The sequence below is a fragment of the Struthio camelus genome, chromosome 3 (genome assembly GCF_040807025.1).
Source record: "Struthio camelus isolate bStrCam1 chromosome 3, bStrCam1.hap1, whole genome shotgun sequence".
In the NCBI taxonomy this organism is placed as follows: domain Eukaryota; kingdom Metazoa; phylum Chordata; class Aves; order Struthioniformes; family Struthionidae; genus Struthio; species Struthio camelus.
Window position 1 is genome coordinate 133,862,221 of NC_090944.1, and position 19,209 is coordinate 133,881,429.

General features: G+C 42.4%; 1 protein-coding gene across 1 annotated transcript in view; it reads left to right on the plus strand.

Annotated features, from left to right (window-relative positions):
* The first annotated feature begins 5,685 nt into the window (after window positions 1-5,685).
* The window catches only part of BFSP1 (beaded filament structural protein 1), a 30,234-nt gene continuing 16,710 nt past the window's right edge, over window positions 5,686-19,209 (plus strand). The window contains exons 1-2 of the mRNA XM_009673925.1: window positions 5,686-6,056; window positions 15,728-15,788. Coding sequence (XP_009672220.1) covers window positions 5,686-6,056; window positions 15,728-15,788 — 432 coding nt within the window. The remainder of the gene's footprint in view (window positions 6,057-15,727; window positions 15,789-19,209) is intronic.

Genomic DNA, 19,209 nt, shown 5'->3' on the forward strand with positions numbered 1-19,209 from the left:
CTTTCCTCGAGATTCACGTGGCACTCTAGGAGCAGAGGTTTGGCAGCAGCCTGGAGGTAGGGTAGATGGTCCGCATAGCAAGGATCAGGCTGGCCGGTGAAAAGAAGGCACAGAATCATTTGTCTGAAGATTATGCTTAATTTTGAATTTTCATGCAATCGTTACCTTGCTGTCTCCTCCATCCACTCTATTAAAAAAATCACCTTTACATTGAAATGAAAAACAGAGAGAGAGAAAGAAATCAAGGCTCTGAAATGTTTTGCATTAAAAGCTATCACAAGAAATCATTTCTACATGAAAGCTAGACTATTATGATGACATCCTCCAGTGTCCCTATCGTTTTTCAGGGACATAGATTTCTGTCAAATTCTTTTATTCTATTTCTTACCAGACAACTGCCCCTTCTCCTTGCTGGCAATGATCTGTCTGACTAGCTCCTTGCAAAAGGAAGCAGATACCCAAGAAATTTAGATCAGTCCTACAGTTACGGTGCTAACAGAGATTTACAAGTGGGCTGTGCACCGTCCTGCCGCCCACCTTCGGCCTAATCTCTCTTGAGGTTTAAGAGGTGTTTTGCTACTCGCTGTCCTGGCAGAAAACATTTCTGCAAAATTTTTGCAGTAAGGTCTCAGCGTATGTACTTCAAGCTTTTTTGATGAAGTGACATCTCCTGCTAGGGTGCTAGTCTAGAGCGACATGGAGAGCGGCTGCTGCCAGCTCTCCACATTCTCCAATTTTGTTACCTGTCCGCATCAGTGGGTTATTTTCAGTAAGCAATGTTTTTTTTTTTTTAATTATGCTACTAATGCAGTCTTGTGAGGACAAAGCAGGCAAAATATTTAGTGCCAGTTTTATTTCACTTGCAGTTGCCACAGAAAATTAACAGTGCCTTTTTTTTTTTTTTTTAATGGGCTCCCTCTGCCGAAGACATAGCTTTTTACGGCAGTGACCTCATGAGCACCAGGCGACCGGTTGCTGCCCCAGCAAGGCCAGTCTCCTTGAGCAGAAGCAGCAGCATGTTGTGGCACATCTGCTGCAGCAATAAGAGCGAAACCCAGCCCGTTTCACGCTGCCGAGCACGTTCCCCGAGGACGACGCTGGTGCAACTTCTGTTAGAAACGGGTGCTGCCCCCTCTAACATGTCATCTGAGCCTGCTGCAGGACGAGTGAGGACCCTCTGGTGGGGTCTAACCACACATGGTGTGAACACCTTCGTACCAACGCAGCCGCCACGGCTCTTTGGGCCCTGACCTTTATGCTGCTGCCTGACGGGATAGAAATATCTCTAGTCTCTAAGTTCATGTCCTCCAAAGTCCAGAAACGCGGCACAGTCTGCTGCTGCCTTAGAGACCTGTGCTACTCTGCCTGACCCCCAAAGCGGGATGGGCAGACAGTTATCTAGTTTCTGAGGGCAGTAATGTTCAGTGTTAATTGATGCTGGGGTTAATGGGCTGGGCTTAGCGCCCACTGCTTAACTCCACTCGGGGGAAAAATCCAGAAAGCAGGATGCAAGCCAGTGTCCAGCTGCACTGCACTGGCAATCACACACCAGAGACTAATTTCTAAAGCAACCGAATGCAAAGACTGCAGGCGAGAGAAACGAGAGAGCGCAGCTCCCACAGGACAGGAAGAGACCTCCGAAATCATTGCTGGGGCCCTGAGGGCACCCCCGGCACCCCCGTCCCTGTCGCTGCCTCCCCCCTGGGCCCACCTCGCATCTCAGCCCAGTTTGGGGCCACCCGTCCCAGCACCGCGATGCCGCGGTGATGCCAGCTCCAGCCCCGCCACGGCCTGGCCCCTGCCCGGCTACACCATTTTCCTCATAACTCACCCATATCTTGCACTGCGCAATTTAAACCTGTTTTTTTTCTTGTTCTAGTCATCATAGACAGGAAAAATAAAAAAAAAAAAAACAACAACCTTTTTGTTCAGTGTACTGGACACGTATTTGAAGAGATCTCCCTCAAAGCTAACCAACCCTCATTTATTTTCTTTTCCTCCTCGGTCGCGTTCACAGCGAAGGTGCGCCGGCAGGGTCCGTCACGGCAGCTCCCTCCAGGCACCGCCTCGTGGGGAGCCGTTCCGAAAACGAAGAACGACTCCGGTTTCCATCTGATGAGACTTTGCCACGAAGTGACCGTGACACGGGTCGTTAGCCTGCACGGCCTGCGCTCAAGTTGGGCACCGGACTACAGGAATATTAAACCTTGGGCTGCAGAATCAAGGCCGGAACGAAGGAAAATAACCCCAAAAGGCAGGAACAGCAAGCGGAGTCCTTCAGCTGGAAGAGACTGGTAGAGCCCCACTGCTGTCTGTGATCAGTTTATAGCAGCTGAACAGATAAGCCAACCAGCTGTTATATTATTACCGAGGAAATATTAAGCTTGGAGGATTATTTTGAAAACCCTGAGCAGGCTGTCCGTGCAGATCTGCATGGATTGTTACCCTTTTTTTCACCCACGGATGTCAAAAGGGCTTTCCCCGCCTTGAGTAGGGATCTAAACGTTGCATGGTCAGTGCGAAATGGCAGAAGCCTTTGCATTTTCAGAGCCGGAAAATCGACCCACGCTTTATCAGGCAAATTTCAGACCAGAATCTCAGCTGCTGGCTTCGCAGACCAGAACTAAGGCTGTACCTGTTCCTAGCAGAAAGATAAGGTTTTGTTCGGTTTGAGGTTTTTTTATTTGGTTTGATGTAGCATGAGAAACTTGTGTTGGCTTAGCTGAGCAGTAAGGAATACGAGCAGGCTGATGGTGCTGCCAAAATACATTGATACAGTGCATAAGGGAAAAAATCAAGTTAGACTGCCAGGGAGTTTAACAACGCAAGCAATGAAAGAGGAAACTAACCGCTCACTGTAACGGGGAATTATTGAGCTATGCAGCACTGGGTAGACACCTGTTTGGGACTGTGAAGATGAGTCACACAGTGCATTTAAACTGCAAAAGTGAGCCTTCAGATTTCATTCTCACAAGAACGAGATATGCATGTTCTGGGGACAAAGAAAGCAAGCTGCAAACTGTTTCTTCACGTGCTTTCTTACTTATACTGCAGGCATTAGATCACAAAGATTACAGAATTTGTGCAGAAGCGTTTTTGTATGCCCACCCATTTAGACCTAAAACACTTCTACGCAGCCATTTGTCCAACATTCCATTAACGCGCAAATCTTTCAGGCTTCGAGTCATCTCCAAAGAGGAGGTCTTTGTGCGCAGGATGCCTTGGTAAAGAGTTCACCTTGGTGGTCCACTAGATGAGCCAAATAATTCAGCGCGTAACAGGAGCAGCCTGATTTTCTTGCGGTGTTGGTGATGCTCTCTGTTTGACAAGAAGAGGAATAACAGTTGTAGCCTAGGCTTAACTGTTTTTTAATCCAGGCAGCGTCATTGTGCTGTGTTGCATTTGAGTGCTCACAAAAGTGTTAGCTCTCTGGAGGCCAAGGTGTTTCCTTAAGACACCAAACTAAAAGTCAGAACTTCGGTGACAGAAAGATTTGCAGACACAGAGCCTGAGTCATGTAAACTTGCTTTGGCCTCAATAAAGCAGTGTCTACGTTCAGCCGGCAGAGGAAACAGCCCTTTTAATTCAAGTCAAAGGTGAGGATTAATTGAGTCAGGAATCACACTGTAAAGATGCTATAGCAAACCCAGAATTTCTTAGTAGAAAGGGTGGGGTGAGTTTTAATAATATAAGAGGGCCATGGCAAGGGTGCTCTTCCAGACAGATCTCTCTGTTTAGGGACACTGCGGGTCCCTAAGAGGCCTCTACAGAAATTTTATTTTTATTCCCTAAGGAATTAAAGTGTATGTATGTTCAGCACAGAGTCCGTGCTGCTTCTAGAATCAATCTGCAGCAAAGGCCATGCCCAGAGAGGGACAGCATAGTACTGACATACGTAATTACTCTACTGAAAGGATACCGAAAGCCTAAAAAGCTCTTGCCATGAAAATACACTGTCCACCAGTCAGTAGAATCTACTATTTGATCTCTTCTGGAAGACTAACTTTGTAAAAAGCTCAACAACAGCTACATTTTTCTGCTAGGCAGGCTGGTCCAGCTCAAAGAGAGCTGCAAATACTGACGTGTTTGTTCTGTACAGGAGTAAGTGCTTTTAGGTCCACAGAAACTGCTATATAAAGATCCCCAACATTTCTAAAAAATCTGCACCTATTCTGCTATTTATATAGTTCTAATACTGTATGTGGAGCTGAAAAATATGTGTGCAAAGCCTGCTTTGATTTCTTTCTGGAAGATTATTTGACCTTTCCCAATTGCACTTCCAAAGAGAAGGCCAAATTTTGAAGAGAACTCAGATTTGGATAACAGAGTAACCTGACTGGACTGTCAGAAAATATGTCACTACGCTGCTGGCAGGGGAAAGGATCCAATCCTGCACAGGGTAATTTGATGCAAAATTTGACGCGGGGGAGACGCAGAAAACTTCTAATAAACTTTTTGGTCTTTTAGATGTAGATATAATAACGTAGAACCTAGACTGTAGAGCAATCATTCTTTCTTATCCTTTTGCATCTCTATTAGTGATGCCACTCTCCATTACAGTTAAAATTAAGGCTCAAATTAGATGTGCCCATTAAAAAATAGAAGAGTGACTTTTGGGTACAGGAATTATTAACAATCTTGGGCTGTCTTGGTGCTAGGCTTTCTGACTGTGACAGTAGGGGCACTTCTGGAATAACAGGTACAAGACGCAGTATTTTGCAAAGGGAAAGATGAAAAAACATACTAGAGGATGTGCATACAGGACTGCCAGAGAATTTAAAACCCTCTTGGGGAATGGCATTGCATGAGACACCATTACAGTGGGGCATGAAGGGAAAGAAGAAAGGAAGAAGGAAGCAAGCTCCCCATGGGCACCAAGTCACATGAGAAGACATGATGCTTATCTTTCCCCAAAGAAATCTGCCTCACAACAGGGCCCTTTTAAGCGTACCACTATGCTTTAAGCGTAGTACCACTGTGTGTCTCCTGCTTTGATGCCCTTCACACCTAACAGAAATAACCTGCAGAAAAGGCTGAGGTAGAGAAGTATGAGGTGTCAATCAAATGACCACATCTTATGCTTTGAGCAGGAGTTACACTGATTTTTTGTACGCCGTCAACTCATCCTAAACAACTGCAAAACTGTCAGGAAAAATTAAGCTGTTCAGTGTGACTGTCATCCACTCAGGACAAAAACCTGGCTCAGCAGAAGGACTCCATACGCTGCCTTATGACAACAGAATGGAACAAAGCTCTGCCCCACAGCGCAGCCCTGAAAGGCTTTGAGCTTGGCATCTGAAACTGCAGAGCGCTCGTTTTGTTGTCTCTGGGTAAGATTTTAATCCATGGAGCAAAAGCTGGACATTGCTCTTTTTTATTCTGGCCGTTCACAATTGCAATGCTTGAAAAGAAAACACGTCCTCCCCCTTCCCTGTGCTCCTCCGAACTGCTGACAGGCCCAGGAAAGGCAGCGCCAAGGCGGGGCTATCGGGTTTTATTTAGTTCAGTGCAGCAGATGATGCGTTTAGTGCCACAAACCGCCCCAGAGTCAAGTCCTAATCACCTGGGGGCTGATTATGTTCTTTTCTTCCTCCCCAAGCCCCCCAAATATATTTCTGACCCAAATTGGAGAGACAAGCACGTGCACAAGAGGGGACCACAGGATCCCACAGCCTCCCCGAAGCCATGTACAGAAGCAGTTTCCTTCGCGAAGTGCGCAAGGAGAAATACGAGCGGTCAGATGCCTATGATGAGCTGCGAGGAACCCCCGAATTTGATAGCTTGGCCCAGGCCCAGGGCCTGGAGAACCTGCAGGAGCTCAACGAGCGGTTTGCCAGCTACATCAACCGGGCCCGCGTGCTCGAGCAGCGCAACACCATCCTACGGAAGCAGCTGGAGACTTTTCAGCGCATGGATGAGCTAGTGGGCTTGGATGAGGCCTTTGCTGGGCAGATTGAGTTCAACCGTCAGCGTATGCGGGAGCTGTCGTCCGACCGAGCCAAACTGGAGCGCGAGGAGAAGGACGCCCAGCGCATGCTTGATGAGTACAGCAACAAGTAAGGCAACTGGCGCTGCGGGGCCAGCTTATCTCCTACGGTAGCTAGCACATCAGAGGTGCCTACTTCATACAGGCTCCTCCTGCCAGCCTCTTGGTCCAGCTGGATGCATCTCTGGGGGAGGACAGAGAGGTATTCCTAAACAGCTGTTGCTTTCAAATTCTGGCAGGATAGGAGCCCTTGCCCAGCTATCCAAGGAAAACGTGGCTGATAGCAGTATGCATTCAGTTATGGGTGAGTTAAAGGGAAGTAAAAGCAGGGTATGTCAAGCAAATGATGCACAACTGCTTTCTTGAAATCCCTGTGCTTGAAAGCCTGCAGATCCTTCAGTGGGAGCCAGGGCAGCCATCTGGGAAAGGAAGTGGCTCCAGACTGTAACAGTTCATTATCTTTTCCAAGGCAAGTGAAGAAAGAGTATGCGGTATTGTTTCCGCAGCTCTCTTTCTTTGTCATACATATGGGTTTGCTAGCTAGCTGCTTCTCTTGCATGGATGGCGGCTCTCCATGTTCAGACTTGTAGCCCACAGCCAGACTGTGTAAGACCATGGTGAAAAGTGATGTGCCAGGACTTAGGGAGTTCCAGTTCTGCATTTCATGAACTCCCTGCTACAAGAGTGGCCAATTTCCTGTTCCTGTCTGCTGCAGCAGGCTCTCTAGGACACACATGTAGTTGCTGTTACTCATTAGCTTTAGGAGGATTGTGCTCTGAGCTGCAAAAAGGAAAGAACCTGATTAGGAAACAAACATGGTTTGAAGTGAGGCTCATATCTGAGCAGCACACAGTTGTAAAAGCCCAGACCCTCTCCTAGAACATGTAGGAGGACATCTCTGAGAAGCTCTTACTTAGAAGAGCTGTAAGATACCTGGGCCAGTCTGTCTATATGGATGTTTATGTTCACTGCAGATATTGGATGGAAGAAGATAAATAAACTTTTTCTTGATATTGGAAGATGATTTACCCTCGTTGTCACCTCTTCTGGCCTGCATCTCTTTATTTCTTTCTCATGCATGCTACTAAAGCAATACCTCTAGGAAGAGATTTCCCCTGACTTCATCTCTCTTTAACTTCATTGGCAGCATAAATCAAAGAGCAGGGACCTTAGGGCTTGGAACATGTGAGTGCATCCAGAGACATGCCGTCCGTCCTCTTCAGCAACAGCTAGTTCTTGCTGCCATCGCTTCACATCAAGTCAAAAATGATAGGGTCAATAGCTCTTCTGGTTCTGGCAGTGTTGCTTAATTACACAAGACTTGCTGAGCGTTGCTCATAAAAGGATGGCTAGGGGTGGCTGCTCACAGGAGGGAAACGTCTTGTCTATGTGTTTCTTATGGGCCAGATATTTTCTTTCCAAACTTCTATCTCATTAGTCAAGCCAGAAAGGCTAATGGAAACTGAAGAGTTTTTCGTCCTTCACATTGATGGATGAGGGGTGAACTCCATATAATGTGCTATAGCTTAGACCCATTTCTCACTGACAGTGATGGGAAGCAGAAAATTCAAATACTTTCAAGAAACATAGTCTTGATGGAAGTTCAGCCACTCACAGGCAATCCTCACTACACTCGCTGGAAACATTTTTAATAGGGCAGAAGGTGAATCATCTGGAACTCTGTCTTACTGCTGCCGAAATATAAGTCACTCAAAATTTCGGCCCTTGTCTCGATCACAGACTTATAAGCCATATTGCATGACTTTTTGTCTGCTTCACCACTGACTTTTCCTCTACTCTGAACTAGTAAATGCAAGACAGATAACATTTTCCTTTTCTGTCTCCGATCCTTTTGCTGGAAATAGCCATAAAAAAAAGATGTGAGATAATTGGCATCAAGGCCATCTGTGTCTTTAGGCCATAGTTTGATGATACATTGGTATCAGCAGCCATATAGTCTTAAAATATCCTCATCCTGTCCTCCCAAGCCTACACACTTCTCAGCTGCACACCGCCTGCTCCGCTGTGCTGTCACAACTATTCATGGGACCACCATGAGATTTGAATCAGAAGAATGAGCCAGCTAAAAAAAATAAAGTAAAAAATAGTATCTCGAATCCAGTTCACCAGACTGCCACACGAACAGCCCATGAGAGCTCTGAGCTATGGCCCAGATATAGAAATACCAAACTCTGATCTCTGTTTTTCATTTGAAAGTAGGGAATAGCACTTCCAGGTGCAATGAGACTTAGTGCTTGAAATACTCAGATGTTAGTGATTACCTAACTCACTGTTAGCGAGCAATAACCTGATGATACAGTTTTTTATTCAAATGATTACGAGCACGAAGTTCAGCTATGCCCCAGTGCTATAATTTATCTGTCTACTCTGATACTTATTCATTTATTTTTATTACACAGTGTCCATAAGATTTTGACTGAATTCAGCACATGAATGTATAGCTGCATATTCATTGAAAATATGTGCATATATCAAACTGTACAAAAGTATGCAGTGGTATTATGTATCTGAGTAAAAATGCGTTATCTGTTCTGGAGTACTTTGAGGGGGAGGGAGGAAAAAGCAATGCGGTGAAATACACAGCTCTCTCCCCAAGTTAAAATTGGATTTCTAGAGCTTGTCTGAAACTGACCTGAAAAAATTAGCAGTGACAACCTTTTAATGGATTCCTTTGTCTAACTGGGCGCTTTGTGGATTAACTGCCTGTGTAATTCTCCCATTAATAAGATTAACTCTCTGACATACACTCATTTACTTTTGTTACAGATGCTTTACGTGAGTTCTAAATAGGTAGGGAAAATATAGGACAGAGAAAATGTGGGGGAAAGACAGCCAGAGAAGGAGATATCTTTTTTCAAAGTGAGATTTATGACCTATTAGAGAGGTAATGAGTGACTTAGAAAAACTGGATTGTGTCTGGTCATGCAGACTGAACATGTGCCGCAAAAAATTGGAAGCAAAGTATCAGATCAAAAGAAATAATAATGTGTCCTTCTGAACATGTACTTCTCATTCTGGCTGGAAGAAACAGCTGTGCAATTGTCCCCTTAACCCAGTCTGGACAACATTTACTTGTTAACAATGCTCTTGTGATAAGCTCTTCAAAAAGTACATAACAGAGTTGCCGCAAATCACTGATTATACTTCTGATCCTGGGATGTACATTCAGCAGCACTAAGCAAAAGCGGAAAGTAAAAGGGAGCCTTGACTACCTCTAAGCCAACAAAAGTTAGAAGTTAAAAATTAAAGTTATCCAGGGAGATTATAATATAATAGCATTTTTAAACCAAATTTCATTCAGATTACATCACGGAGTGAATTTAGATTTTGTGTTTGGTTTTTTTTTTTTTTTCCTCCTGGGAATTGCCGAATTTGATCTGAAGACAGACGTGAAAATTTCCTCAGTTTGAAAAGAATCGAGTGGTTTCTGAGTTACAGGTGTTAAAACAAGGCCAATGCTCTGATATTCTCCCCTCTGCCTTCTCACCTGCTCCTAGCTCAAAGGCATTTTGATGTTTATGCTTTAAGTTATTTTAAATTATAAGTAAACTCTCTCAATAAAATATGGGAGAAATGATATTCCATGATGTTTTAGGGCCTTGCCATGCTACTGAAATCAGAGTTATTCCTATACTGAAGATCTGCTTAAGTCTTTGTGCAGCCTAACCCCCATGCAAAGGGGGAATGCAGGGATCACTAACTCTTTGGCTTTCTGCGTAGGTGTAAGTTCATCCACTAAAATGATATAGCTGGGTGATCATCCTAGACTGGAAATCTAGACGGGACTGTGAATATATGCACAATTTTTATTTATTTATTTATTTAAATAGTATTTTTAAGGCAGCTGCAAGTTTCAGTCTTTAGAAGGTCTCAACCCTGTACTGTTCTCTAGAAGTGGTGTCCTTCTGCAGCCGGACACTTCACAAACATGCTCTCAGTCTGGTCTCATCTAGAGTAAAAGTATAGTTGGGACCCTTTCAAATGTATCAGGGAACTATGAAACTGATAGTGACTATAATATCAGAATTATAGAACAGTCCTTTATTTCTAATGGGATAAAGTCTGCTGTGAGTTAAATTGAATCTATTATGTTACACAATCTGTGTAAAAACTCCTAAAAATGGCTCTGATGCAATTACATCTCCCAAATAAGATGTCCCTTCAGGTTCTTTGGTCCTTTTTTTTAAACAGAGAGAATAGGATTTTTTTTCTAAGTAATAGAAAATGTAAATATTTTGCACAGTCTATTTTTAAGATTTTAAATAGCAAATGTATATTGCCTTATGTGAAAATATGAAGTATTTCTTCCTTAAATGTGAGGTAAGAGAGTTTTGTTCATAAGAGCGCAGTTCTACAGCTGAGCTAAATAGACTAAGATTTCTGAAGTGCTACAGACCAGAAATTGTGGAAGAAACATACGATCACCACCTAGGCTAATCTATTAGGTAACAGATAAATGTAAATATATTCAAGTAGTGGGGACAGTAAAGTACACATGTGGCATATGTAACATGCATTAAAGTTCTTTGCTGAAGCTGTCTCTAAAACTAATCTTCCCACCTGGGCAATATGTTTTTTTCTATGCTGAAAAGCTCTCCATATTATTACGTGTAAGATAATGTCCAGAAAATCTGCCAGGGATCTCCCATCCAGCAAGCCCGGATGGGAGAAGACAAGAGTTAGGAAATATCAGAAAGATCCACAAACATCCAAAGTAACATTGTTTAAAAAACACCTGAATGGAACACACCGGCAGCCATTGAGGCATATCTCTATATGCGACGCATGGAAAGTTGTGCCAGAAAGGTTCCTGCAGCCCTTCTGTACCACAAAGGAAATCTAGACTCAGCGGCTCAAAAGACCAGCACAAACAAACCGTCCTGAGGCCCAAATGTTCAGATTTTAAGTTGGCATCTGAAACTTCTAAGTTCACTTGGAAGATCTGGGCCAACCACAAATGAGATGGTCACAGCACTCTCTGCAAAAATATGAGCTCATGAGGCCAGTTCTCACTAAGTGTTGGATGCGGGAGGCATAAAACACAGTCCAAATGCAGACAGGCACAACGGTGTGGCTGTTGTCAGAGAAGAGCTGCAGGTGGTGGAACGCTTTCTGCTTCAACGTGTGGAAGTGTAATAGGACCATAATTCTAAAACTGAGTGTCACCATAGAAAACTTTTTGATCTAAACCTTCTTGTTCTAAAGTTTAATTATTAAATGAATGTGTCTGCCTTAGTAGGAAGAAAGGTGTAGCAGGATAGTACCGCCCTATGTAACCTAGCTATCTGCTACACATCAGGAGTGGACAGAGATGATAAATGGATAAAGGAATCAAACCTGCCTGGTCATATGCAGGACTTTGAATGGACTTTGCTGTTTCCCTCACACCCCAGCCCTATATTTACACCACTGTTAAGCAGATCAGCTCCATTAGGCTTTACTGTCCCAAGCCACGTCCTGTACTTGTAGTTTGCTCTAAAATTACTTTCTACTACCTAGGTCTATGTTCAGTAGACAGCAGACAGAAGTCTCACTGCACTAGCAAGATGTGTGTTTCTTGATTAATTTTGAAATACAGAGTATCTGCTTCTTGCACACAAAGAATTAAAGGACTCTCTTAGAGTGGTGCATTGTATACCTACTGATTGGCAAATGTCTATACCTTCCACTAACGCAAAGAATTTCAGCTCTTGCATCCTATTCTTTTACGTATGTTCACAATTTGGGAAAAAGATTTACAATTTTAACTAGACCTTTTAAAGCTACATTTAAGCACAGTAGAACCTGGAACTACTGTGTCTGTAAAATTAAATATGCACGAACTCCTGGAAAGTGGGTCTTATGTTCAAATTTATTTTTAAGTCCTCTGTAGCCATTTTCGTGGCTCTTCACATTAACATAAATAATTCACACTATGTATCAGTGGAGATTTCTTTCTCTTGAAGTTACAAAAAGTATTACTAGGAATTGTTTGGATGCAGCTCATAAAAGGATTAATTATGCTAATTTTATTGAGCATCATTATTATAGCAACATTATATCTGTCTGTGGGAAATTTGAAAGGATTGTATTTCTCTCTCTCTGATATCCAGAAAGATGCTGAAACCTAGATTTTAGTGCCCTTGACTGAACAGGATTAATTAACTTCAGAAATTAAAAGTCCTACTAATCGATCATTTCATTTAAAATTCATTCAGTGCTAATCTTGTGGGGTTTGTATGTAATATAGTTCCCTGGAAGTTGCTAGATACAGAGACTGGAACTTGGTTCTCCAATCTGCACCTCTGTGGCTACGCTCAAATTAGCTTGGCACCCTTTTGTGCCACAGCAGTAACTACGTACCCATGAGCAGTAATGAGAACAAGCAAATACAATAGTTGCAATATGTGGAGTACTAAGGACTCCATAACCAGTAACCGTCTGGTTGACAGGTTTGGATGCCAGGCCTCTTCCTGGCCTAACACACGTGGTGCTATGGCCCATGACAAGCGCCCCAAAATACGTCCTGGAGCATCAAGCGTTGGGCAGCAGTGAGGGTGTGCAGACACGTGAAGGTGGAGGTGATCCAGAACAGCCTTAACCCAGTCTTGGTGCTACCATTACTTCTCTGACCGTACCAGCCAGGGGTGACACCTCCTCTGCTCCCAGGTCCGCACCATGGAGAATTTTGTCTTGGGTTTTGGCAAGTCAAAAGAATTCCTATGTTGCTAGAAGATTTTGCTAAGGTTCAATAAAGAGGTAGCATCCTCTTTATCGTAAAGGCACAGGCCTCGACACAGAATTGGACTGAGAATTGAATATCTGACCACTGAACATTGCTAGGATATATTGTGACTGTTTTCTCTTTGGAGGCAAGACAGTCTTTGCATTGCACCAGAGTCAGGGCCTTAGTCTTGTCTGGTTCACATCCTTCCAGAGCAAGCACAGTCTCTCTGTCAGCTGAAGTCAGCAAAATATATTCATAGGCATTACTGGAGGCTTTCCTTGCAGGCGGAGAAAAAGCCTGGCAGCCAACTTCCTTCCTGGGCCCCCAATGTTTCCATGAGACTAGCACCCCTGCCTATACAGGGGGCTCGAGGCACTTGCCATATATCTGTAATCGTGTATGCGCTCCAGCAAAAAGCTTTTCTGTCAGAACCACCAACCTAGGAAGAGAAAAGTGAGGCAGTGTGAACCTTTAAAGCTCCGTTCTGCTTTGTTGAAAGCAGGCAGCCCCCTCCACTGCTCTAGTTTTTGCCTGTGCCAGAAACAATTAATACTGCTTTTCTGAAGCCAGTAATAAAAAAGCATCATCACACCTTAAAACTACTTGCCTAGGTCAGGGACACTTGGGAAAAAAAAAAAAAAGACAAATGAACCAAGATTACAGCCTTTAATGGATGTCCTATCCCTGTTCCATGCTAACAATGAAGATTTTGCCCATTTATTGTTAAATACTGAAGTTTAATGTGGCTACAATTTGTTCACTTTTGGAGGGACTGTGTCCAGGAAACCAGGGATCATGTTTAAGTACAATTCCCTGTGCATTTTTTGAAGCTGAGACACATTTTCATGTGTTGGGATATTTGGGCTGTGGGATAAAAGTAACAGCTGGCAGAGAGAGAACAGAGTGGAGTTTGGACTTGCAGCGTTACTCCTTTGGGATACAAGTGGTTTGATGTGCTGTAAGGGTCTTTAACCTAAAAGTCCAGTGGAGCATTCAAAGTAATTAGCCATTGCACTTGTATACATTTCAGCTTGCATAGAGGCATGAATATCTCACCATGCGCTCTCTGAAGCATATCTGAAAAGTCCTTAGCCCTGTTACACTTACGGAGTGCATTGAACATCACTTAAAAACAATCTTCATTTAAAGGATAGTCACACGGCACTAACTATATCCACATCTCAAGGCTGCCAAGTGGATTTATGGCTTTGTTATTTGTTCTTTTTGTTATTTACTTTGTTATTTGGCTGTTATTTGGGTTATTGAGAGTGAAGGAAAAGTTTCTTAAAAATTTCAGTCAGTGACAGAAATTTCACTGAGGATCTAGCAACCAACCAGGTTTGAGCAGGCCTGAGTGTCACTAGGGCTGAGAGCTAGACCCTGACTCTATTGGATGGTTGTTTCTTACTAGGAATGTAGACCCAGTCTTTTACTGTAGATTTGATTTTCTTCAGCTGCCACTATCTGCTTCATTCTTGCCCATCTGCCAGAATGCATCTATGTTAATAAAGTGCTTACTGTCAACTGCACGTAAAAAATGCATAAGATACAAAATGTGTTGGAAGTCACCTACTTAACAAATCATAGGTACACATGCAGTCTCACTTCAGAAGCTGAATATCCTTGGTTGTATACTTGGAAGCAAACCCTACGTTACAACAATTTGATCAAAAGACATTGCTTTGGATCCTTAGAAGAGAACACTTCAGTCAAGGAAGCCCAAACAATCTGCGCACATCCAAGCTGTAAGTTGTCTGAAAACCACTGATTTACTCATCTGTAAATGGAGTCAGTGGTATAGCAGAGAATTATGTCTTCATGACACAGTCTTAAATACAAGGGAAGCTTGGCCATTGGAATATCTAAATGGAGCATGCAAGGCACGTGATGGGTAGCAGACTCCTCTTCAGCTTTTCTAGCTGTGTTGAAAGACGTAACAGTGGGAATAACAGTAGTTGTTCATTCTTCAGGCTATAATAATAAGAAAGAAGAGAGGGTAGCATGACTATTACAACTTGCTTCTTGACGTGTTCAGTCAATGAACTAGAAGAGTTTACCGTGGCTAGAGCAAGTTCCTCAAAAGCCACCAGAATATCTGGGCGGCATGAATGATTTCATAGGACAGACAAGGGCAAATTGCCTTTGTGGTAATGATTCCAAAAAATAAAAAAATCAATGGTTTGGAAGTTTGTCACTCTTCCTCTAAGAGGATTTCCTGGATAATTCTAACTAACATACAGGTACAGAACCCTAATTTTTAAAGACTACATGTCATGATTTCTCATTTCAGAGACACAGGATACATCCACTATTCACTCAGTATAGAAATCTGCACGTTTCACGCTTCTTACGAACATTTTATGACTGCATAAGAATATTTGGTTAAATGCACTCTTCACTAAGGCTTGCACATGATTTTAACCAAACTAAAATGTGAGCTGGTATTAAAGAGGACACAGAACTTCATCCATCAAAATAGGCTAATACGACAGTATTCATACACAATCGATATGTGAAATTGTAGCTTCTATGTTTTTAATGTCTCTGCTATTAAAATGGTTATTGAATAATATCAGGAGCACTAGAAAACCAAGTGCAAAGTAATTATATGCTAATGTGCCAATGTAGCAAATACCACCATAGGAACCACTGATGAATGGCAATCACTGTAATCCAATATTAAACTAATACATTTTCCAGTATTAAACTAATACATTTTTATGGTAAATAATTTACCCTCAGACTTTCTGTAAAAAAAAAAAGATAGCAAATGTATGGCATTCTGTTGTCTTTTGCTGTATAAGCAGAGCATAAGAAGCTAGTCAGTTGTGGAACTACACTTAAAATCTGGGACCAAAAAAAAAGAAATTAATGCATGAGTAAATCTTTTGGGCCCTTTCAAGATTCATATTCTGCTTAAGTGTGAAGTATATGTTGTGCATGATATTACAGATGAAAATGCAGTTTGGAAGAGAATAAGCCACTCAACTTCATCTTCTTTGTCCTGTATACAGGTATAAAAATGAATGTGAGTATCAGCAGAGGCTAAAAGAAACGCTTCAACGCCTTAATAAGGTAAGCCTAGAAAATGGAAAACAAATGATTTTCATCAGTTTTGCTGCAAGATATTTTGGGAATATGCCTCATATTTTAGACAAGCATTTCTGAAATTTTCTCTGTGTCTCCCCAAACCCACAAAAAACAAGAGCCATAGAAAGAGCCCACCTTACGATACCCACATTAGACATTGCTGTGTGGACAGAGCCAGGTTCTCAGTAGAAGAAGTTTCATTCGGAAATTAGAGTAAGGTAAGGCATGAGAACTTGGGATCTTTCCTCATTTTCCTATGAGAAGATATCTTTTTAGATACGCTTACTCTTCAACGGCTGGCCAGTGGAAGCACTTTTCCAGCCATATTTTCAGGATCATGTTTTAATGGGTGTTAGATATTTATAACTGCTTAGACACTTTTGAGATTTCTTGGTTGGTGCTTAACCGCATTTTTAAGCATCCAGATATGTTTAGTTTAATCCAATCTGATCACTAAGCAGACTCTTTTCTGTCATAAAACCCATTGTCCTACTGAAGCCTGTGGAATACAAGCGAGATTCAGTAACGTAGTCTTTAAGTTGCAATTACGTCTATGAGAGTTGGTAGATTTTGGCTGTAAGGTGATTTTGATGCTACTAAGAGAAGAATCCTGTTTGAGAGAGGTGCTGCTGAGGTCAGCAGCGATTCTTTAAAATAAGACAGATTTGGTTTTAGTAAGGTGCTGTAATGAAGAAACCAACTTAAGGTAAATAGCAGATCCCGAGAATGAATTTTAAACTTCTTTACTTTCCTAGCAGCTGACGAGCCCTCTGGGCTTCTTTAAGTAATGCTTTACGTACCAGTGACTTCTAAACCTGTGGCAAGCCTTCACGACAGACGTCATAGAGAGACTCTTCTCCACTGAAACCCTTTTAGTCACCTCCCAGTTTGTGCCTCTGGTTCTCAGTGGGAGAGCTTTAGCGGAGAAAGTGGAATACAAATCATTTCGGAGTCAGCATGTAGCATCTGAACTGCCCAGTGGGGAGAAATAAAACAATTGAATTTAAAGCATCAGTGTCAGCAGGATTAGAAAGCTCCATGCGAGTATTCTCAGAAGAAAGATATGGGCCAGGAGCCAGCAAAACAGAGGAAGGAAATAAAGAAGAAATCTTGGGAGCATGTTTCGTTGCCACTTTTCCTCCATTTCTAGTTTTGTCATAATGTTTCTCCTACATATGGGATCTCATATACATCCTATCTGTATGTGTATAATGTGTTTGCTAGATGCAGGTCGTTAGCCTAGGAAGGCCAGTCAGACGCTAGTGGCTTCTGGGCACAGGCAAGCCAGCTCAGTGGTGAGTTACGTATACTCCAGACAAAGCTTGAAGGACAGCATGAAACTTCCACAGCAGAACAAAGCTTTGCTTGTTAATCCTGCATGCCCACATCTTCCTATTATCTAGCTGTCATGTGACCTTCTAATTAGGCTTTTCCTGCCCTCAAATTAAATAGACTTATTTGCTTCTTCATTGTTGCCTTCATTACTCTCAAATTATATCACATTCTGTAATTACTCATTGCTGCTTTCATTTCACTAGAGAAACCTCACAATCTCCATGACAGGGGCCTTCTTGATTAGTGTAAGTAAAAACTTCAGGAAGTGAGTCTTCTAGTCTGGCTCTCACATTTGCCTGTTTCTCCCTCCTACTTACGGGTAAATACCTGCAGCATGAAGAATTTAACTCCCAGTGTAGGACCAAATACGTATTTGCAAGGATGCTGATGTCTCATTACTTTGTTGGGTATATTCAGGTCAAGCATCATTGCCCTACAGGTATTCCTCAGCTCCTCATTTGCAGATTATTTATAATGATGTAGTTCAATAGAGGTGTTATATTTTTTTTTGCATGATAGAAAATTTCAATTTCGTGGTATTATATTTTTAAAAAAAGTTTTACCTTTTCTGAGTAATCGGAATGTTGTCAGTTGCAGATCTGCATGGTTGATACTACAGCCTAGAGGAGGTACTGGTGGACGTTTTTACATTACCAATTTACCCTCTTCTCTGGTTAGATTAGCTATGTAAACACCTGCTTAGTGTATTCCTGAAACACATTTTATCCCTATAATCCAACATTTTAGTGATTGATGAAGTTTTAGTATAGGTCCCACAACATCTGCAGAACAAATTTATTCTGAAATAATAATAAATTATAAATAAATTTAACAGTGTGGTTGCAGGCAGTTCAGTGCCAGGTGACTTCAGCAGTGGAGAGCTGGACATGTTTGTATAGATGGAGTCTTACTGTCTAATAACTTCCTGTGAGGTTGAAAGAGGAAACTGCTGAAGGATCCCGGATGGTTCCCATGTCCTGAATCTGGGGTTTTATTCTGTAAAGCATAATGTTATCAAACTTCTCGGGGAGAATCCCAGCTATTCTGGTGGCCTAGAATCTCTTCCAACCAGCAGTTCAGTTAATTTTGTTCTCAAGATGCCAACTAAGCCTCTACATCATTAAACAGTGAGTTAAAGAGAACCAGAAAGATGAAGTATCATAATGGTACGGCACCCGCCCGCACAGGCACATCTTTGCTGTCTGACTCACAGAAAAGCATCCACTATTTTCGTAAAAGTTTTTATAACCAGCCAGCTTTGAGACGTGAGGTTCTTGCTGTTTGGGGAAGATTTGCAGGAGAGCACTGAGACTGTCATCTCTGCACACAGGGAACAGGGTAAGAGCATTCCCCATCGGCCTTCAGCACAGCCTTTAACGCCTTGGCATTAATAGCTGTAGCTACGAGTCAAGGGCCTGTTCTGTCTCTTTTCCAAACACTGGGTTTGAGGTCTCTGCTTGTGCAGTCAGTGATGTATTGTGACGGCTGACTGCGAGCGTTTTGTACCAATTTGATACTGCTGACTGCGTAAGGTGCAGTGCAATGAAGCTCTGGCAGAGCTGGCACCGCATTATCGGGGGAACAGTTTCGGGAGCTGGGGCAGAGCATCCACAGCAGAACATAAATCTGTTCCTTGCTGGCCTAGTCTCCTGAGGGGAAACAAAAAACAAAAAAAAAAAAAAAGGAGAGCAAAGGGTCTCCATAAAGAAATGGCAGAAAACACAGAGGTGAGGTAAGGCTCACTTGTAGTCCTTCCCCACTGCCAGCAGAAAGCCTAAGTGAAGGTCAATGGTGACAAATATCTAAAGTGCATATACCAAAGGAGGAAGTTCTGATCACTTGTTTTACCATGTCTCTTTTTAGGAAGCATGTTTTCACTGCAATTGTTCACAGTCTTTAAGCAGGATAAAGAAAAAAAGAAAGAGAAAAGGTATTCAAGGTAATACTGTAACAAAAAAAAAACTCAGTGAAAGTCCATGCTTTTTTAAAACAGAAACAAATTCACAGAGAAGACGTCATGGAGCAGACAACAAACTTCAGAAGCCTTTGATCTGATTTCTTTTGTCTTAAA